Here is a 24,029-nt window from a genome sequence, read left to right on the forward strand (position 1 = left end):
GGGTAAAGGGTTGTGCATGTGCATGCTTTTTTTAAGTGGAGACAGTGGGTCTTTTCAAAGAGTTGCAGAAATCCTCCACTACACCTTTAAATAAGGTCAATACATATCGGCACACAGTTAGCAGTATGTACACGTAAATACAGCAAACATATTGGGCCGGATTTATCAAAGGTTTGCGTGTATTAAAACGTGAGCTATTTCACTGCGCACGCTAAAAAATGTACAAACTGATCTATCAACAGCGTGCTAAAAGGATTTGGTCTTTAAAACGTGCTAAATAGCGTCTCTTATCCATTTAGTACTTTTTCTGCAATGAATATTCAATATAGGGCGTTTACACGCAAAAGTGCGTCTTGTGGGAGGAGAACATGTAAATATATTAATTTAGCACTCGCAAAGTGATTTATCAAACCTGAAAGCAATTTTGCTAACGGTATCTGACTCTATATTTAACACGTTTCAAAAGAAGGTGCAAATGGTCTGTATGCGTAATTGCGCACACATGGCAGCGGTTATTGTCGGAAGAAGGAGACATCGAAATGAAGCAAGGAGACGCAGAGAACGCATTTTTTCACTCCGTGTGAATATTTTTGGAATGAACGAGGAAACGATCATCAAAACATATCGTTTATCCAGCATTGCCATTTTGGAGCTGTTGGGGGAACTCCGAATGGATTTGGAGCCAGGCACAAGGAGGACCCACGCAATACCAGATATCACGAAACTCCTTGCAACATTGCACTTTTTTGCATCTGGGATCTCCCAATCTCGTTTTTCAGAAGTGCTGTCCGACGTTCTAAATGCCATGTCGCCCTGACGCCCTACCGGAGAACCCCGACACCCTGCGCCTGTGGAGCAACATGCCAATGCAGTCATCTTATCCACAGTCACTTCTTGTGAGCCATTTGGTATGTGCATTTTTCTACAGGCCGATACAAAACACGTATTTTTTTTTTGTTTGTGTGTTTTTTTCTTACTGCGGTGAAGTAGAAATTCAGCCACATACCACCTTAGGGAATAAAGGTTGCCAAAGTTTATATATATATATATATATATATATATATATATATATATATATATATATATATATATATATTTCTTTTTTTGGAGGGGGTGGTGTCACTGTAAGATTAAAATTTCTTAATGCACTAGTTTGCACAAACTACAAACTACTTTGCCGCAAACCACAAAACGCGCAAAACCATCATTTAAATAGGGCGTCTCCTACAGTTTTGCGCCTGCCACCAGTTACGCAATCGCTCTTGTTAAATCACCCGCAAACCATGGTTCAGCCCCTCGCGCAAAATTCCACTTTGCGAGCGCAAATTACTGCACGCAAAATTGGATCTTGATAAATCCGGCCCATTGAGTACAAAGTTGAAACTTTTTTTTTTCTTCCAGAGAGTCATGTTTTCTATAGAGTAGTGAAAGCATGTACAGTATGTAAACAAAAACCTTATTAGCACAATAAGACATGGATGGAAAAAAAGCATTTACTAAACTTACCCCAACCTCCACATGATCTGACCCCTTGTCATCCTGCTTGTGAAGAATCTCAAAATAGTATCGCCTGGATGAGATCAGGCTAAAGGGAAAAAACAAAAAGATTAATTGTTAGATTGAAATCTGACTAGACTATATAACAATACCTTTTTTTAATCATAATAAAATACAAATGGATCAAGAAAAAGTTTAACAAGGCTTGCCACCCATCCCCGTACAGAGATTTACAGTCTCCGAATGCACCTTTTTTTTTATCTTTAACAATATATATTTTAATAACATAAAACGCATTTTATATTAATAATTTATTCTTATTAGATTTTTAATCTTTAATCAGTTGATAGAGATACATTTACACGGAAGTTTTGTAATACACACTTTTAAATGGATGCGACTTGCTCTTGTTACAGTTGAGAATAAACAATACCCTAACATTTGATATTTTGAAACAAATATAAAGGTCTTTATATTATTTATCTATGATCTTTATGGAATTGTATGATTTAAAAGCCCTAATAACATATTTTATAGGGCCTTTAAATGTATAAAGCCAACAACTTCACTCTAAAACTCTAAAATGCTGGTAATCACCTCACAGAATGGAGGAAGATGTGATAAGAAAATGACTTTCTGCAAAGGGGAAGATGGTTAAAGATGAGAGTAAGCAGCAGCTTTATAAGCCTTGAATCCTTAATAAAAACACTCCTTTAGAGCCAGTAGGGAATAAAATCCATGCTCCAAATAAATCATAAATTTCCTCTCATGCAGTTTGCAGCTTTTTCTGTGAACATAATTTATAGGTTCACCATGTATGCCATTTCCCCATATCAATTTGACATGCACAAAAAAAGCAAACAATGGCTCATTTATATAAAAGCCCTTTTGATTTATTTGGACAGACTTTGACTATGGAATGAAAGATACTGCGCTGCTCCACACAACATTAACTTCAAAAACAGACAGAAACACAGTGATAACCCAAAAGCTTCACTTCTGTGAGTTTATCTATAAGCAGATCAAATGCTCCACCAGACAAAAGACAGCAATTTAACAAGAAGAGAAATTATATTTCCTGTAAATATTTAGATTCTAACAGTCTTTTGAGCAATTAAATTTCATCTCTATGGCCTGATTCGAGGCACTGTCATCTGTCTTCTTCTTGCTTTGATAAAAGTTAAAAGGATGGATCAAAATCAACATGTTTTACTGTGTAAAGCTGCATTTTTCCTTTTGTATGGTGGGCTAAGCTGAAAGCGTAGGACACAGGCCAATGTGGAGATAGTCATGTGTTGCCCCGGGCATAAACTCCTCTCTATCATCCTACTGACAAACGTTCTGTGGAGCCAATAAATCACTGTAGGTGCAGGAGAGCACTGAAAGTATTCTATGAAGGTCAGACAGGAAATATCTCTCTGTATAGCTGTTGAAATTTCACTTAACTAACTTAAGTGTCACTATATGATCCTAGCTGCCCTACTTGCCCTTAATAGAAATATACACATAACACAATTATTAAACCTTAACTTCACTTAATCCATGCCTAAAAGATAAATAAATGATACTTTCCCCAAATCAAGTGAATTTACAAACAGAGCAGTATTAAAACTGGTTATTTGTTACATCTTTGATTGACTTATGCTGGTGGAGTCTTACTTTATGTAACTGTTATCTCTTACTATATTCTGTTGTGTTTCAGGAACATCACAAGCCTTTATTAGACTTTGGATTTGTTTGGAAATTGTTAGCATTTTCTTCTTTGTAGTATGCAGGTCCTTGGTTTTTATTCTGGCCCGTTTCACAAAGCAGGTTTAACAAAAACTCAAATCCTCAACTATGAATTGATCTAGCCTAGCCCTCTGGTGCATAGTGGTCACTGTAGTGGACAGCTACTACAAAGTAGATATCTCTTTCATTCTATGGTTTCTATAGTGAAACCTTACCGCCAAGCAAACACATATAGGCTCCCCATTGTAAGACCCTTCCTAAGTACACTTCAGGAGACATTCAAGGCAGCAGCAGATCCTGAGGAATTTCAGTCACTTCAGTAAGCTATGAGTGTCATTGGTTTCCTTATTCGGTTCTTAACATTGTGCCTTTGTAATGTAAAAAATTAAACAAAACATGTTGAAATATTTTTCAAAGCATAAAATGAATCAATGGTCTGCATTTTTTACAACAGAATACTAGATCATTATTTTTTTTTTAATAAATTCATAATATTTTATATTGAGTTCTCATGTGTGCATAGTCCACTCCAGTGGACATATCTGTAACTTCATGAAACAACAATATTTTTGGGAAAAAAAGTTAAACATTTTTTTTCATGTCCTAAGAATAAGAAAAAACCTTGAGAAAAAAATCTTGATCAAGGCTTTCATAATTCATGCATCAGAGGGCTAGGGTTGGAAATAAAAAAAAAATTGGTCGCGGACCAAAAAAGGGAACTCTGATCCATCTAAAAATCTGCGTCTTAGCTTGGGAGTGATATTTGATGCAATTCACCTATAGTAGAAAAGACAAACAGATCATCTGGTGAAAGAATGAGAGGAACTGAGCCAACAGGACTATATGTTTCTAATTGTTTAAAGTGGGCAGTTAAGTTAACTTTAACAGCAAACACCAACTCTGTTAAGCTAATGAGACTTTTTATTAATATTGAAGCTTTAAATGTTTTCTTAAATTACATATATATTAAAACTGAAATTGTAAGTGAAGTTTAAAATGTGATGATCACTACAATTTAAATGATTGCTGGCCTCCATGAGCTTGTGGTGCAACAATAGAGGACTTTAAATAGGGTGGAAATATTCTCATATATAAGTATGACAAAGGAAAAATGTATGACTTATTTAATCATATTTATTTAATAACTACCGTAATTAAATTGTAGCGGCTTGTTGGATAATGTTGGCTTAGAGCAGGGGTCGGCAACCAATGGCTCCGGAGCCACGTGTGGCTCTTTCATCCTTCTGTTGTGGCTCCCAGTGACTTTGGGAAATAGAATATTTTATTAAAATTAAATCATTAAAAAATTATAAATTAAAATAATTTTAAAATAAATGTCTAAATCTGAAGATTATGGTAAACTTGTAACATTAAAACAAAAAGTTTTGAACATTTTTAGCACCCAAAATATACGTCATGTCCGCCGATGTGCGACAGGCATTCCTAGCATACCCCACATGTCTGACAGACCACATTTTTTAGCTCACTGATTTATTGACTTTTTGACCCTCGCCTGGAAGAAACATTATGAATAAATCTAAGAAAAGGAAACATCCTGAAGATGGCAGAACATTTAATGCTACGTGGACAGATCATTTTGCTTTCACCGCTGAGGAAACTGGTTCACCAGTCTGCTTAATATGTGGCGAAAGACTGGCAAACAACAAGAAGTCAAATGTTGAAAGACATTTCGAGAACAAACACTCTGTCTTTGCTAAAAGATATCCCGAGGGAGAGGAGAGAAAAAAGGCTGTTTTGGAGCTGATGCGGAAGGCTGAAGCGAGCAGGAGTCACTTCAAAAAGTGGATTAAGACCGCAAATTCCACTACATGTGCCAGTTTCGTGGCTACTCAGGAAATAATCAAGCATGGTAAACCATTTACAGATGGAGATTATCTCAAAGAAACATTTGTTAAGATTTCAGAACATCTTTTCTCGGACTTCAGAAACAAAGATGAAATTTTGCAGAAAATAAAAGACATGCCTCTCTCTGCCAAAACTGTCCAAGACAGAACTGTGAAGATGGCAGAAAACATAACCAGACAGCAGATTGAAGATATCAATTCAGCTTTGGCCTACGCAATCGCCTGTGATGCGTCAAAAGACAATAATGACATTGAACAAATAGCGTTGTTCTGCCGATACGTGAGCGCTACTGGGCCACAGGAAGAAATGATTGATTTAATACCGCTAAAAGGCCAAACACGGGGGGAGGATATATGTGAGGCTGTATTGGACTGTTTGAGAAATAAAGAAATAAAGACCACCCACCTGGTTTCAGTAGCTACTGATGGGGCACCGTGCATGACAGGAGCGCAGAAGGGCTTTGTAACTTTACTCCAGAAGTCATTGGATAGAAAATTGCTGACTTTCCATTGTATCTTGCATCAGGAAGCACTGTGTGCGCAAACATTTCCTCCGGAATGCACAGAAGTAATGGATGTTGTCATTCAGATTGTCAACAAAATAATGGCAAAAGGTTTAAATCACCGTCAGTTTCGCTCATTACTAGATGAGATGGACACCAAGTACTCTGATCTCCTGCTGCATAACAAAGTCCGGTGGCTGTCCAGAGGAGAAGTGCTGAAACGCTTTGCAGCGTGTCTGGAAGAGGTGAAAACTTTCCTCAGCAGCAAAGGGCTCACCTTTCCTGAGCTGGAACAGCCAGAGTGGCTGGAAAAGCTACACTTTATGGTCGATATGACAGCGCACCTGAACACATTGAACACATCTCTTCAGGGGAAAGGAGGCACAGCTCTGCACCTGCTGGAAGAGGTGCTGGGATTCGAGCACAAGCTAACAGTGTTGGCCAAGGATTTAGAGCGACTCGCACTGCATCACTTCCCCTCTTTGAGAGAATACCAACAAGGTGGGAATGTGATAAATACGCAGTATTTGCAATCTGCAATCACTGCAATGCAAGCGTCATTTGGGAAACGATTCTGTGAGTTCAGAGAGGAAAAAAACACTCTATCTTTCCCTGTCACTCCTCTAAGCATCGATCCATCCCTGTTGAATATGACTGCATTTCCAGGTGTAAGTCAACCTGATCTAGAGATGGAACTGGCCGACATCGCCGACAAAGACATCTGGGTGTCAAAGTTCAAGAGTTTGACAGCTGATCTTGAAAATGTGTGCCATCAGAAGGCCGTTCTCGCTCAGAATCACAAATGGAGCGAAGTTGCCAACCTTCCCAAACAGGACAAACTTGTATTCAAAACATGGAATGCCATCCCCGACAGCTACATCAACATGAAGAGGTATGCATTTGGAGTCCTTGCAATCTTCGGATCCACATACATCTGTGAGCAGGTCTTCTCCAACATGAACTTTATTAAAAACAAGCACCGCTCACGCCTCACAGACGTCAGCTTACGCTCCTGTTTGAAGATGAAGGTGACATCTTACAGCCCTGACATGAAGACGCTGTGCGGCGAGGTTCAGGAGCAAAAATCACATTAACCAGGTAAAATAAATATTTTAATTAGCTATTGTTTTACATGTGTGTGCGTGGTTGTCTGGAATATAACAGTCAAATATAAATACATACCTATATATTGTTAAGTGAAATAGTCTTTTTTTTTTTTTTTTTTTCAGGAGGACAGGTGACCGCACACACGCGATGGGACACAGAAGCAGACTGCACATTTTTCGGTTTGCATGGTTCGTTCAGTGCCGGTGGATAATATTTGAATAAGTTTTGATTTTTTATCTCCTGAATAAGAGGAGGACAGGTGACTGCATTCTGTTTCTATTTTTCCTTCAGTGCGGGTTGGGTAAGTTTCGGTTTTTATTTCTTAAATACAAAGACCCAAATAGGGTATTTTGTTTGCAATTGAGCAAAGTGTAAAATGCGTTTTGTTACATGCAGAAATAAAATTTTGTGTTCTCTGCAGCAGTTCGTTGATTTCATAAACGCAACATAGTATCGATTTTTGTACATAGCATATAGGTTTTATATATATGACGTCAAAATGGGTTGTGGCTCCAAGTGCTTTCTTTTTATTGGGAGGCGGTCCCAAATGGCTCTTTGAGTAGAAAAGGTTGCCGACCCCTGGCTTAGAGGTTAGAGCACTACACTTGTGCTCTGAGAAGGTTGCAAGTACTTGGTTTGAGCCCCACAGCCTGCACTCTGGGTCCGTGAACATGACCTTTAACCCCACACTGCTCATCGGGCACCGCATAATGGCAGCCCATTGCTCCCCAAGGGGATGGATTAAATGCAGAGGTAAATTTCTCCATTGTGAGATCAACAAAGTTCAATAAAAATCTTAGATTTTTTTTCTACTGCTTGCTTTCTCTCTTGGTAGGCTTTGGCCTTACTTGCACTCAATCAAGAATATGCAGATCTTCTTTGGAGTTAGTCCAAAAAAAGTAAAAAAAAAAAAAAAAAAAAAAAAAAAACACTGGACTTTGATTTCCAAGTTTGAAGACTTTTGCTTCCCATCCAGGAAGCATTTTCAATTCAAAATGTCAGAATTAGCGTTGAGTTCCAAGCTTTATAGAGTAGCCCAAAAAAGCCTTGCTCTGGAGTTATGCTTGAAGCCATTTATTTTCATATTTTCATTGTCTTTCCATTTCCATTTACAACAAAATAAACCAGCATAACTTCTATGTAATCATAGTAGAAAACGGTTTGCCTGGTCTCTTTTAATAACACCTAAACAGAATGACACTTGTCCGTAAATAACCCCATCCCCTTCCAACATAATCAAAGCACTAAAGGAAATGCATCCCCTGGTGGAGATAAATACAGAAAATTAAGGTAAATGGCTCCTACATAGAGTAAGTAAATGAAAGCAGAAGTGCCATGTGTTATATTGTCAGTTTTGCTAAACATTGTTTGTTTTACTTGCAAGACAGTGAGAAAAAGAAAGAGTCTTTTTGTGTGTGTGCTGGATAGTTAGATGGACGCTGATTCTGGATAAAGGGGATAAATAGATTGGCTGAAAAAAGGATGAAGATGATAAATAGTGATTTAACTGCTTTCTTTGGAAAATGAAAACCAAATTAAAGCAAATTGGCTCTAAGATGTGAATTTGTATAGACTTTAAAGTATAAAAGGGGTTTAAAAACCTAAAAATGTAAGTGAAGGACAATCAAGTGATGGAAGAGAAGAAGGCAGCTATTAGTATGTAGCTCAAAGGATGAGGAAAGGGCACAAAACAAGAGTCTAATTGCTTGGCTAATTAGAGTCTTTGTTTCCAGTCTCGTCTCACTGTGTGCTGAACAGATAGAGATAGACAAAGGAATCTGACTAGGATGAATAACATAAGACGGTTCTGTGAGAGCCAAGCAATATACCACAGAATATTGTTACAGCAGGAAGCCTACTTCAGCTGGGGCAGACTTTTATTTGGCATGAACTATGGAGAAAACATTTTTTATCTCTTGTTGATATATAAACTCTTTTACAAGCACAAAAAAACAACTACTGAAGCAAAAAGAAAATGTCAGACAGATCAACAGTCAGAAAGGCTTGGTCTTAAAATCTAGTTTGAGTAGTTTTTTTTTGCCTCTTATTACTTTTGCTTTTATCGTCTCATACTGATGCACTTCTTTCTATCTTTCCACTGATGGTTACAAAAGTCCACATTCCACTCCCTTATCCCCAGTGTCACCATGTCCCTCTCTCAATCCCTTTTTCTATCTCTTGCCTGATTTCTTTATCTCCAATGCCCACAGGTGGCCTTTGAATAAAAGCTTGTTCTCAGCGAAAACGCTTCCCTCTACTACATTAATGATACTAGAGTCTGGAGCTGCCCTGAGGAGGACAAAAAGCTTTTTTCCCCTTCACACTCTTCTTCCCCTTTTTTCCTCCATTTCCCAAGCATTTCTCTAATCCATCAGAGAGAGATCCCACCACTCTTCCCTGCAGCCTCAACAAATTCGCATTCTTCCATTTCCTCCGTTCCATCATCTCCTGCTCTCTCCCACTGTTCCTCTGTGTCATATCGTTCACTTCTCTTCTGGTCTTGGCACACAGTAAACCTTTTCTGATTACATCCAATACCCTTATATGTAAGCATATCATATTTGGTGGGAGTGTTGACCTCATGGTTAGAGCAGTATGCTTGTGCTCTGGGAAGGTTGCAAGTACCCGGTTCGATCCTCTGAGTCCCTGAGCAAAACCCTTAACCCCACACTGTTCCCCTGGCGCTGCACAATGGCAGTCCACTGCTCCCCAAAGGGCTGGGTTAAATGCAGAGAGTGAATTTCGTTGCTTTGTACTTGACAATGTAATGACAATTAAGTTGAATTCTATTCTATTCATGTTCCAGCATCACTGGTTATTGTAATAAAAAAAAAAAATGCAACCTTATTTTCTGACATAATAATGTGACTTGGACCAAACAATTTGTTCTTAAAATTCTGGACTTGGCCAATACTAACAGTCTTGAAAACGGAGAAACTCTTCTTATCAATATAACACCAAACTGTGAGGCTTCATAATTACACATTTTGCCATGTTGAAACAACAAATGTTTGGGTATTACATTTGATATCTAAGAAATAAAAGAAAATAATAATAAATTATATAATATTATTCATATAATAAATAATAACAGGAAGAACAATGGTTATTATATCTTACTCATACTGCAAAAAAAAAAAAAAAATGTAGTATAGGGTAGAATTAGTTTTTATTCATCCCCTCATAAAACACCTTATTAGTACGGGTATTAGTATGGGATCTGAAGGCTTGATAAATCAATTGGCAAGTTAGTTGATAGGGTCTGAAATTGAAGAACAGCAGCAGCCTAAAAATAATACACAAAATAAAATAGGAACACACATCACAAGGACAAAGAAAGACACCACACAGAAACATAGAGGGAAAAAATGATCAGGAAAGCAGCAAAGAGGCCTTTTCTAACTCAGGAGGAGCTGCAGAGACACAGCTATTGTGGGGTCTGTTGACCAGACAGCAGGTAGTTGTGCCCTCCACTAAAATCAAGGCAAGTGGAAAGACAAAAAGCTGTCCACAAGTGCAGTTTGTAGTTTAACAAAAACACGTGAGGGACATAGAAAACTGTTAGAAGACACTCTGGTTAGATGTGACAACATTTAAAAGGCTATATAGGCTATAAAACAGCTTTTTACTTTCATATAGAAAATAATGGTTTATTTGAGGGGTTTCCAATTCAAGCTTCTTTACTGCAACTTTCTGATGCCTTTTTGTTTCAACACTCTAAATGTCTCAAACAGGACCTCTGCAGAACCTTATGATATACTGAATAACTCCTCATCATATTATAGATAAGATAACTCACCACTGGGTCAAGCTGAATTTTAGCTTTTGTAAAAGAAAAAGTATCCACCAGATTTAGCTTAAAGGAACAATGTTTACATTTACAATATTTAATAGTACCGGTACTCACATTTAAATGTGTTTGGATTAAAACACAAAAAAATATAATTAGAAGGTACTATTTATGTGGACATAGGTAATCAGATTAAAATGGCCTACTGGAAAAAAAAAAAAAAATGTAAACATACCGGTAAAAATATTCTGATATTTTCCAGCTGGAGCATCTAGCCCCTCAAAGCAGAAATACCTCACGTTGACAGCGGGTGCACATGACAGGTCAGCTTGCTTCATTCAGAGTAACTTGATCCTGACAAGTGTTTACATGCATGTTGACCGGAATGTCAATCAGCATAAACAATCCCTCTGAGTCAGATTACAATTTCACTCCAATCCTACCCGAATTTCATAAAAATAGCATGGATACATGATACATTTTTACTCCGATCAAGTGTTTTTTTTTTTTTTTTTCTTATGCCCATGTAAACAAAACTATGTGTGGTAAATGAAGGAGGCAGAAGCTTAATAATAAATCAATAAATGCCACTTAGATCTCAGTAAGGCAAGTGAATGCAAGTCTGTCTGCATACTCATTTCAGCAACTTAACAATTCAAAGAGATTTAATTATAAAAGACAGTAAAGGGGTAAAATACATGAAGAAACAAAGAGTAACAGAAAATTTAAAACAATATGAATAAAATAAGTACAGGAGTTAAAAAAAAAGTTTCCGGCTGTGCCCCAAACGCAGGAATAAAAAAGGATTTTTAAATCAACATTTAGTACATTTATGTACAAAAATATCCATGTCTTGTCACCTACTGCTAACTGGAATCAAGGCAGGAATTTGAAAAGGCCTGTCTTTTAGGAGTATGTCAAAATGTTATTGTAGGTCTGATAGTTTAATATTAAGGTCACTGTTCTGCTGAAAGTGGAAGCTTTGCCTTTGTCACAATTAGTTTTCTTCTATAATTGCATTCTATTAAGTTCGATTCATTTTCCCATCAAATCCAATCAGCTTCTCTGACTCCAATAGAAACAGAATCCCACAGTATGATATAGTATAGTGTTATCCAAACATGACTGTATTGAATTTGTAATAAGTCATTAAGATTGAACCCTGGGTGCCTTTAAATAAAGATTATATATATATTTTTTTATTTTTACTGCCGTACTTATAGTTTCAGACAGAAACAGTGTGGGAGAAGATAGAAGCCTGATTACTGTCTGACCTGTTCATGTCCGCTTGATTGTAACAGTTATAAATGTCACACTGTCACTTTTGGAAAGAGACAATCTGGCATTTCTACATGATTTTTACCCACATGCTGCTAATGCAAGAAATCTATGGAGTCTATGCAATCTATCGGAGCATCCGTTAAGTGCAATTTGATTTGTTTGCTCTTATAAGATTTATTTAGAAAAAACATAGCATAATCGCTCATATTTGCCATCTGTAATTTGACTGCATGAGTTTTTAAATGCTGATTTTCTCTTATTACAGACCAATAAGAATTTCCTGGATAAGTACTTAAACCCCTTCAACAAGGCTTATATCAATTTTGAAGATGCTCACAACATAATTTCTGCTCTCTGCCACACTAACCAGACCCCCTGTCGTCATTACTGTGTCTAATTACGTTTGGCTTCAACCAGCTCTGCGTTGCAGTTTGGTTGCACTCAGGAATTACTGCCAATCAGATGTCTGCTGTGAAATCACGGTTTTTCACAGCTCCAAATATGTGCATTTAAACCTCAAAGGCATTGCGATTAGACACGAACCACAAGACACTCAAAGACAGAGGAAGACACACTCACACACAAAAAAAACCCAGAGACACACTCAAGGATTTGGATCCTTGCAGGGTTCCATCACTCAAACAGATGGTGGACTGAAAGCCTCGGGGACGACAACAGGACACTGGAGTCATTGCAGCTTTCTGGCAATCCTCCTCACCTACTAAAAAAATACTGTATTCTAAGATCTTCCAAGTATCTTATATGAGAGGAAGTAAACCCTTAGAATTGTACTCAGACTGAAACCAAATCAAGGAGAAGTATGCACACAGAAACAAACACACGCACAATACATTGGATCCAATCAGATAGCACAGGTGCGGAGAGCAGGTGCAGTATCCGTCTCCATGCTAAATCTGGACGCCTATGATGTCAGCTGGAAAAGCTCTATCCTCTCCTTTTGCTTCTCGCCAGCTATAATAGCTAGGAGTGTTTAAGTGATTCAATTATAGATATACAGATCCTACAGTGAAATAACTGGACATTCACCTCAAGGCTTCCCTCAATACTGCTCGGAAAGGAGGAACGGTAATAACTAGGAGAAGGACAAATAACTATTCTCCATGTGTCTACAAATGAAAGGAGGGGCTTGCATCACATTTTCTAAGCTGTAACGAATTGGATGTGAACATCCTTTTCTGAGACGTTTTAAGTAGCTTATATAATAAATCTTCTTGCTAATTGCTGGATAACAACCTTGTTGAAGTGATGTTTGATTCTGTATTAAAATGTTCAGAGAGAGCCAGAGGGAGTTTAAAGCCACTCACAAGGTACATAAACATTTAAACACAATTTTACTGATTTCTAAACTCTTCAATGGGTGCACTACTTTAACATAATGTAAATAAACATGGGCATATAGGCTCTTTTAAACACACAACAATGACATTAATACCGTTGATTTTAGCTGCATCAATCTTAATCTTAGCAGTCTTTAAAGTAATCACACTTTTTTGCAGCCACAATACGGCTATGGTATAGTTGTTGAACATATCTTAATGTCCGGACATCCCTTGTGGTGTCCCCCAGGTGCCAAAACTCTTTTATTATGCTTATAATATTTCTAAAGTATCTAACACCTTGAAAGATTTTTTTTTCTTTTGTATATCATATTTTATTAGGAAGGAGAAATACCCAAGTAAATGGGGAACTGATGGGGAAAATATTGAACAATTCTGTAAGGATATATATCTTAGGATTAATAATATGTGATTAAATTAGTCTGAAACTTGAATTACAAAACACAATGTCTTGAAGTATGCATTTCCTAAACTTGTTCTGAACCCAAAGTTAATCATCATTCACTATCAGTCACCCATCTTTTTATATTTGCATTACCGTGTGGTGCTGTCTAATTAATAATAATTAATGTGCACAAATGTGAACAATCCGAATCCTTCATAATATGAAGTGCATTTGACCAAATATCACAAATAACCATCAAAATTCAATACAGAGATGTAGATTGAAATTTAAAGTTAAACTAGATTTGAAATACCATTTGATGCTGTGTACAAAACATTGCTTCTAAATATATATAGACCTATATATATATGTTTTTTTTTTTTTTCCTTTCTTTTTTTTGGATACTATTTCCCATACTTGTATAGGAAACACCAGCACATCACTCCCATCCTTCACACTTTACACTGGCTGCCCATTCACGCCCGTATAGAGTACAAGATTCTTCTGCACACCCATCACTGTGTGCACGGTGCGGCCCCCATGTATCTCACTGAACTGCTCACACCACACACCTCTTCCCGGACCCGGTCAGGCCAACAGCACCGTCTGGCCCCACCCAGGACACGGCTAAAAACAATGGGCGACAGGGCCTTCGAAGCCGCAGCTCCCCGTCTGTGGAATGCCCTCCCAGACCACCTTAGGGCCCCACAGACGGTGGATTGTTTTAAGAAAGGACTAAAAACTTTCCTTTTTAGAAATTCCTACAATTGTTGATTTTAGATTTTTTTTAATAGGCTACGTATGCCTTTTAATGTATTGATTTTAATGACTGTCTTTTTACTCTGTTTTTAATGTTATGGTCTTTTAAACTTGTTTTGTAGCACTTTGAGATTTGAAATCAAATGTAAAGTGCATGATAAATAAAATTCATTATTATTATTATAGTTTCTTTGGCTTAAATATAGAAACTTTGGCACATATTTGTTTTCAACCTAATTGAAAGAAGTATAGCATATTTTAGTTTGCTATAGGTTTGAGTCTAAGTAAATAATAATATCCTCTCTGACCAAACATCTGTATTCTTAGAGAGAAAATTTAGAACTGGAATAAACTTTTGGAGCAACTGTTTGCTCCATCAGATCCCATCAAAAGAAGTTTAGGTATGGATAATGTTGTCTATTGTTAGTCTTTAAATGAGCCTAGAGCTATGCACAATTCAAATTGTTTGGAGAATGCCTGAAACGGTCTGGAAATACGCATACCGTATGTAATTAAAATCTACCAGTTTTAGCAAAGCATGTCAACAAAAGAACATTTATCATCTGTATTTTTTAACTTTCAACCTGAGTGGAGCACAATAGTTATCCTGAATTGAGTTTCATCAAAAATACTTTTTCAGTAACAACTTTAATATTATTACTTCAACTGCTTCAGCTGTTGTGTTTTATCTAAAACTGGTGTAAGCTGCTTTAAAAGTTCTAAGACACATCACATCAAGCACAGCCCTGGACCAGCTCAGTATGCAGCTCAGAGCACTTGAGTTTGTATAACTTAAGCAAATGTCAATCACCTGAGGTTGTCTACAAAGCCAGAGGCGCTGTTAGCTGTTTCAAAAAGAGGAGATACGGTTGATGGAGGTTATCTGGGTTCCTCACCTGACAACATTACTGTCACTCATCAGGTTGTTGTGACAGCACCTAGCAGGCAGTGCCAAGCTATCGCGTCACAGATATGAGCACAGGCGGTGACAAAACCCAGCACTTTGAGAGTGATACATTTTTTAAAAGTCATTCCCGGATGGTCTATTGGTTTAAAGAGCTTTTCAGTGGCTCACTTTGACTCAGCTCAGTGCATTTCCTTCAAAACTTTAGTTTAAATGAATATTTACAGCTAAAACTAAAGAATTAACATTTGATTATCCAATTAAATTACCTTTTTGAAAAATCTATTCCTAATTTTATTGATAATTTCATAAAAAAAAAAAGTAAAGGTTTTGTCTGATGTACACAGTCAGTTACAGTGCATCATATAACTGGTTAGGAAACAAAGCTTGTCTCTTTCTGTTTGAATCTATTTTCAGTTCAGTTCAAACCAAGAACTTCCTACTATACTGGGATCCCCTCTGGGAAGGGAAGGCTGCCTCCCCCAGGAGCGAGCTGGTAAAATTGATATCTTTTTTCCCTTTGTAGTAGAAGAAAAAGAATGGTGCTACATAAGTATAGAATAAAAAGGGAACACTTCAAATGTTTAGGGTACTGGATGTAGCTGCTCTTTTAAGTATGATTAATATGAAAAAAGTCAAATGATTTTCTTTTTGTTTACTAATTATTTAATACACCCTTTATCAGATTACAATGATACACTAAAAGCAGGGGATAAAATGTTCCCAATAAATCCCAACACACAATATCAAACTGCAAATTCCTATCATTTGTCAGTTTTAATGATGGAAATCTAGATTCAGAACACAGGCAGCGCCATTACCCCCTCCACAGACACAGACTCTAATAGTGTGAGTCATTACCTCCAGGTGTTGACAGCCAGGTGGTGGATGGCCACCAGATCTCACTAACATGTGTACCCGACCGAATTTCCTGTCTGTTCCATCTATTAAAACAGCCACCTCCGTAGAAACTTCACACCTCTCAACAATGATAAAACTAACATAGGGAAAAAAAGCGAACTTTAGTTTGTGCTCATTATTTCACACCATGTGTAGGAGCTATATGACAGCCCAACCAGACAGTATTAAACAGACTAAGTCCAATGACTCCACTTCTGCCATATTATTCTTTATCTTCAAATATCTGGTCAAGAAGTAATTAAATGCTGATGTTATAAATTGATGACTTTGTGCTGATTTGTTTGATTGATTTATTGTCTTTATTGATCTCACAGTGAAGAAATTTACTCGTCAGCTCAAATAGTCAAAGGAGAAGAAGAATGTGCCAAAGGAAGAAAAAGGTGTATGGGGTAAATACCGTATATACAGTGCGTCCACATATGACCACTTTTTTTATTTTATCAGGGTTATATCCAATGTGTTTACATCGGTATTTATGTATATAGTTATTGCGCTGGGTGTCAAATATAAAGAAACAGGGTATTGCACAGGGTATCAAATACTAATTGCACATTATACATTGTAATGTCTGGTTGCAGCAGGGATGAATGACCTGCTGTAGCGCTCCTTTTTACAAACAGGATGTAAAAGTCTTTTACTAAAGGAGCTGCTTAGCTCCTCTACAGATTTGTGTGATTATTTATGTCTTGGTTTAGTCTCAGTTATAGTTTTCGCTTTGTTTTCCTGTTCAGCCATTCTCTCCATTTATTGGACCCAATAAATCTCCCATTGGGATAAAATTATTTTGATTTGAATTTTTAACCTTTTGATTTGCTGCACTCTGTCTACCCATCTGCGATATGTTCACATGGACCCCTGAGCAATGCTATTTTTTCTTTTTTTAACCACACCAGATAATGATTAGGAAAATGATTTGATTAAACTGAGCCTTCTATTTTTTAGTTTTCATTTGCCTTGAGAGGACCTGTGTGAATCAGCTCTATATAAGTAAACTGAATTGAATTGATTCACCCCTACAGCAATCATCAGCACAGCTTACCAAAGTCCACAAGTATTTGGTGTGTGAGGCCAATTAATTAACTTGTTTAAATAACAGCAGTCCTAAGTGTAAAAAGGGAAACTATAAAATCCTGAAACCTGTGGTTTCCTTCATTCTCTTATTCTATTTTGCACTATTACATATCTGAGGGTTAAGTATCTGCATCTCCATAAATTTTACTATTTCCTTTATTACATCCAGGTAGGGCCCAGCATGATAATAACTATGCACACTGTTTTAAATTGTAGCTTCATATAAAGCTTTGTGGAGAACAGACCTGGGGAGTCTGTAAATAGGCTCAAATGGCCCTAAACCTATTCTCTAGTAGCAAATTACACAAGAGTCTCATGTAGATGAGGGATTGCTGCACCCCTGTGACCAATAACTCTCACAATGGTTTCCTACCACAAAATAGCTTGTAATATTCAAGAAAGAGTAATATCATTACAGGTTGGGCAATTGCTTCCTCATATATCAGATTTACAAATTTCTAAAATTACCAGGTGATAAAATGTGAGTGATGACTTATTATTCCTGCTGTGAGCTGCCTGAAATGTATTTTTCTCTGATGACATCTTCCTTTGTTCTGCCCCTATTATTTGCTGATTTTAATTATATCCCATTTAGATTAAAACAGACTCTTTTCTCTGGTAATCAACAAGGTCATTTGTCATTCTAGGCGCCTACCTTCACAAAACAAAGCCAAGGGATGTTCCAGAGTGCAATGAATATTTCAAAACAATCTCAAATGCCTATTTATTGAACATAACATCATGTAAAGAGACATATACTTGGTAATATTTAAAGTCATCAATACGAACCTTCCAATATTCCCATACACAGTTAAATTAAACTTGTCTTTTCTTATTAACGTTCATGATATCTCAGATACACTTTCAACAAAGCCAAGTGAAAGTGAAGCTATGGCTAAATAATAGAGAATAAAATAGACTTCAAAAATGTAATAAAACAACAAAATAATTGTTACTTTCTTTTAGGGTTTTGTTTTTATTTTTACTATAATTTTGCAAAAAGTAAAAATGAAAAAAGTACTTGAATAATTTCTTTAAAGCCGAATTGGTACTTTTAATTGAGTAAAAACAGGATAAGGAGTAGTGCTTGTATTACAAAGTACAATTTTTGGTTTCTCTACCCACCTAAAAGTATAATCGTTTAAATGAAACATACTACTGAAATAGGCAAGGACAAAAATTATTACCTTTAGTTCATATGCACATAAATTATTCATGTAAATGTCATTTACCACAGGTATTTCAGCTAACTTCTTTTGAGTAAACTGCTCCAGTTGTCACAGGTTTAAAGGGTGTCTTTTCCAGGTAGAGAGTTTCAACTCTTTCCTGTAGGGTTTAGATTAGGGCTCATAAGAGGCCACAACAGAAAAGTGCAATACCTTGTGGCCATTCTGGATAGTTTTTAATTTAGCTGTGTTCTTTAGGTCACATTTGGCCTTCCAAATGCTTGGCTTCCTGACACTTGGTAGCCCATTTTTCTCCAGAAATGTCTTGATAGTCTTATGATTTCATTGTTCCCTGAACACATTCAAGACACACTGTGCCAAATGGAGCAAAGTAAGCCCAGAACAGAAAGCATTATTTCATGTTCCGCTGTAAGGAAATTTGTGAATTTTCTCTAATCCGATCTTAGTCTTGGTTGATCTGAAGTTAAAATTATCTCTGTTTACATGGAAACTAAATAAAATTATTCGATGATGACTTGTTTATACATGTACAAAGTGTTCGATCAGATTAAACAATTTGAGCGTGCACAGATCTGTCTAGTTTTTTGAAAATGCTTTAGCAGTAGAAGAAGAAGCTGCCTGCTTTATAAACAAACCCATACTGCTCATCCGTAACTTTAGCTACTCATTGTTCCTGCCCTGCATATTTCTTTGGATGTTTAGTCGTGTTGATGTGTTTTTTTTCCCCCAATATGGCCCTTTGTCCCTTCTTGCTTTTGCTAGTGGTGGTCACTTTAGTGAAGGACTCAGCAGTACCTTATGCTAACGCTCCCTTTCCTAGAGGGTAGGATGGTATATTCGTTTTCTAGAAAGGCGCTGTTAAATAAAATGTATTATTATTATTATTATTATTATTATTATTGTTATTATTATTATTATTATCCACACATTACATTTAGATGCACCTCCTCCACTAAGGAGGACCAGCAGCCAGTGATTGGAGGTTTGTAAAAAGAAAAACGTTAGGCTGATGTTGCACACATGCGCAGAGGGGAGGATTTTACGCCAAAGATCTGAATGGGTATGTACAAGGACACCATCAGCATGGCGACAGGAAAACAACCACCTCTCTCAACCGGAATTAAATTTCTTTCCGATCAGACGGAACCGGATATGAATGTTCAGTCTGACATGTTTATATGACACTTTTTTGATCCGATCAGTCCTTCCATCCGACTAAACACAGCTACTAATGTTATTTGGCTTCGGCGTTCAGCTTTAACTGGTTTGAAGGTTGTTCTAAGTACCATTCATATAATCATTCTGATCAATTTCCTTGTACTGTGACTTCTAGTGAGGACTCTGCACAATCTCTCTCATTCTGCTCATTTTGTATGTTTTTTTTGTGTTATTAACCACAACAGCAGGGTAGAAAGGGTTTTTCTTACTTTGCCCCACTCTATAACCTTTATATTTTTCAGCAACATTAGCTTAAAAAAACTTTACACATAAACAGAGGGGTGCAGGAGGGTGCACTGTTTTTTTTTTTTACTTCACATGTTTGCAGACTTTAAAACTCCAAGCAATATGGCCGGGTGAACCTAAATGCAGCAGAGGGACTGAGCCACTCTCATTACAATACATAAGCTGAAAAAAGTGTGTCAGTTTTGATAAAGGTTAAGGGTGGGTCAAATAGTATCTTTGATAGTTATTTTTTCAAAATCAATCACATATAACCATTTATTATTTTTACAATCCTACTGCAATTTTAAAGGCATCTGCATTACTAATGAGAGGACACAGTTTAACTAGTTTCTGTGATCAAATTTTTTCCAATATTTTCTAAGGGTCTTGTCAATTCAGTCTGTGCCTTTTTAATAAGTATAATAAGTAAGTATTATTATTATTATCCTACTGTACCACAATTAAAGCCATGTCTTTTAAATTGCCTTTTCATTCATTTATTTTCGGTACATTTGATGTAATATTACTCTTTTAAGTTTAAAGCACCTTAATGGCTGTTGAGGGTTTTTCTTTCATTAATAATTTTGTCCGTTTATTGATGGATTTCTACTACTATTTCAGATGAATGCATTGATTTGTCTGCATGCCACCAGTTGTCACAAAAGCCTTTTAATCATAACATCAGTTTGGCACCTCAACTTGGTGGACAATGGGCCTTGAGGACCAGAACCATAAATAAGAGTCCCTGTTTTGGCAAGTGAACATTAAATGATACAGTTGTCTTTCTGTTTTGTTTTTTGCAAAGCCTCCTTTTAAATGTGCCATCTTCAATTTATTCTAAAGACTTTACACAGAGACTGAACAATTGAAAAAACACAAACCACCTCAAGTTGAGAGCAGAACAACCCCTTTCATGTCCCTGTCATATTATGTCTTCATGCTTGGTTGCTCTGTTGTCTTACTATGTGAAGAGTGCAATAAAGCTGTAAGTGAGCTCAAATTATTAACAGTATAAAAAAGGCTCCTCTCTATGCTTATTCCTTTAGAGAAAAGAAAATATCCAATAAAGTAAAGCAATTTAAGCAGTGCCTTGTTTTTTTTTTTTATATGAATACAAATATATGATAAAAACAATGCAGAAACAAACATCTAATCACGTCACCTTAGAAGGAAATAGCTGATTGATGTATTCTGTGCAGCATACAGAAGAAAAAAAGAGCTCAGCATTGAGTTTCAGTAAGCAAGAATAATTTGGCACAAAATGATTCAGTTTGTTTTATGAGCCCATATTTCATATTCCAACTTCAGCCTCTGTTCAAGGAAAACAGTATTCATTATTTTAACAGGCAGTCATGTTAAGTGACAACTTTTACTTTTGCCTTAAGTAAAGGTGATCAGAGGAAATATGATTTCTCATTTTTTTCTCAATTTAGCAATGATCCCTCAACTGTTAATTTCAGTCATATGAACTTAGAACTTATGGAAGCCAAGAGCAGTCATACTCTATTTCTTTTTTGCCTTCTCAAGATAATGACATAACTATCTCATTATCAGAGTTAAACCATTGAATTTTTTCTCGAGATAACAACATAATTATCTCATCATCACAGGAAAACAGTTATTGATTTCTTGAGATAACAAGATGATTAATCTGTATGAGTAATGAATGAGGCTGGCCAACAGCCCTGGATTCCCAGTCTATCCGTACCCGTAGTTGTGTGCAAATAATCAGTTTTTAGTTTCCTTTTTCTTATCACTAATTGTCAAGTCGTGCTACATAATTGGATTGCATGGAATACAGTAGAAACAAATCTGACTGTTTTTTTTTTTATAAAAAACTTTAAACTTGACTAATTTTTTGAGTTAATGCATCTTATACCTGTTACAGGCGTTACACCGGGGCTGTTCAGAAAACACCCAGCGCCAAGGCGCCGGAGGTATAGGTCTAATTGTTTGAGAAACAGAAGTGTAGGCAAATCATCAAACCAACAACGTTGTCTTGTTACCTAAAAGTTAAACACAGGATTATTTACAGATTTGCACATGGGCCATGATTTATCCTTATAAATCTATACGGCCATTGTGGTATTGAAGGATGTAATAGCTTTTAACACACTCCAATCATCTCATTGTCACGAGAAAACGGCTTCATTATCTTTAGATAATGAGAAAATTAACTTATTTTCTTGAGCAAAGCGCAGTGAAAAAGTATCGGAAGTACTAGACCGCTCTCGGCATCTGTAAGAACTAATACTTCAGGAATAGTAAAAAGTTAAATAGAGAAAAAAAAACATTCTTAAGTCCACATACTATCATGTTCTTGGTTCGGTTGTGCTTTACTTTGCTCCTTGTTTTCTAGTTTTATTGGTTTAATTCCTATTTTGTTGTAGTTTCTAGATGTTTGTTCTCAGGTTTTTCTGTTGTTTTCCTCTGTTGCCCTCTTGTGTGTGTTCCTTTCCCCTTGGCTCCCTCATTTTCTCCTTTCACACCTGCTCCTTGTCAGCTCGTTAGTCCTGCCTTTGTCTCAGTCAGCTACATATATGCTCTGTTCGAAAACCTAGGACGCATCCTTAGAAGACCGGATTCGAAGGCCGATTACGTCATAGCGCGGCGCCGAGGTCTGGTCGGATTCCAAGAGTCCTCGTTATGCGGCCTTAAAATGCGTCCTTCTTTTTGCCCGATTTGAAGGACGGGTCCGATGTATCCTCGGTATTCTTGGATGTCCCAGGATTCATCGCGAGACCAATCAAGCCGTGATCAGAGTAAAGGTTACTTGGCGCCGAACAGTGGTGAAAATTGGAAGTTCAGTTTAATATAATACAACTCTGTCAATAGTTCCGTCTGAAATGAATGAAAATAGTTGTTTTAATGGTTATTGAGTCAGATATGTGGCGGTAATGTTTGGTTTATCTAAAGGTTTTAATCTGTTACTGTGTAAATGGGTTTGGCTGTAATTTAAGGACAGATTCTAATATATTTGCAGGGTGGGGACTATAAATCTGATAGGATTTTTATCTTTTTATTGCTGTTTTGCACAATATGCTTAACTTCCTATTTTTTGTTGTTGAATATTAGAGATTTTGCAGATATATTTTTTATACATATATTGTTTAGATTTACTTATATCTTTCTACCCCTTTTATAGAATAGAATAGAAAATCTCTTTATTTTCCCACAATGGGCAAATTTACAGCAGCAGAAAGATTATTGAAAATGGTCACACAAATGTGGACCTTAGAAAAATGTATAAGAATAACATAATAGGGAAGAGTTAAAATATAAACAATAAAATACTGTAAAGTGTTTTAACAATATAAAACTGGGGAATAAATAACCAATATGCAGCTATGGACATTTTTACAGTCATGGATATTTGAAAAAGCAGCAACATCAGAGATGTGCAGAATGACAGCAGCAGGTTATTTAACTGACTTTTTCTATCATTACATTTGATTTGATTTGTTCCTGCTCCCGCTGGTTGGAACCTTTATTCCACTCTGGATTCTTGTTAATGTAGTCTTTGTTCACTTCACAATAAAAAAGAAATAAATAAACAGTTTTGAAAACTTCTGTATTCATTCTTTTCCTGCTTTGTGTGTCAACGTTCACGGTTGCTCAGCAACAGAGCATACGGCGGTAAAACCCGCCAAAGGGTAGACCTGGTCGAATTTACAGCCAAAACTCTTCCGGTCTCCTTATTTTCAAGGACTTCGAAGGATCCAGTCTAGGTAGACCGCGTCCTTGGAGGACCCTTCCTAGGTTTTCGAACAGAGCCATACTCTCCCTCTGCTGTCACTCCTTGTTGCAATGGAAAAAAGATCTAGAAATAAGTAAAAATGTCTTAAATTAAGTGTATTTACCCTTAATTTGAGTGGGTTAATGAGATGATTTGCCAATGGACTGAGTATTTTTACTCTTAAAATAAGATATTTAGACAAAATGCACTTAAAATAAGACAATGCAATTGTGTTTTCTTACTTTAAATGTAAATTGTCTTGTTCCATTGACAAAATGTCTCTTTTACCTACTTAGTCCAAGAACAATGCACTTATTTTAAGAAAAAAATACTTATCTAGATTTTGATTTTTTTCCAGTGTGGTTCCTTGTCTTTGCTGTCTTCCCATGCTGTTGTCTACTTACCTCGTCTCTCCCTGGCTCCTCGTCTTTGGTTTTCCCAGATGTCTCCATAGTTCTGGTTTGCCTTTCATTATTAGTTGGATTTTTGGA

At 36.6% G+C, this 24,029-nt stretch overlaps 1 protein-coding gene across 1 annotated transcript in view; it reads right to left on the minus strand.

Annotated features, from left to right (window-relative positions):
* Positions 1 to 24,029, minus strand: part of b4galnt4a (beta-1,4-N-acetyl-galactosaminyl transferase 4a) — a 229,398-nt gene that overhangs the window by 33,207 nt on the left and 172,162 nt on the right. Inside the window, exon 8 of the mRNA XM_038275583.1 lies at positions 1,507 to 1,585. Coding sequence (XP_038131511.1) covers positions 1,507 to 1,585 — 79 coding nt within the window. The remainder of the gene's footprint in view (positions 1 to 1,506; positions 1,586 to 24,029) is intronic.

Source organism: Cyprinodon tularosa, unplaced genomic scaffold, assembly GCF_016077235.1.
Source record: "Cyprinodon tularosa strain WSP-4 unplaced genomic scaffold, ASM1607723v1 ctg121, whole genome shotgun sequence".
NCBI classification, from domain to species: Eukaryota; Metazoa; Chordata; class Actinopteri; order Cyprinodontiformes; family Cyprinodontidae; genus Cyprinodon; species Cyprinodon tularosa.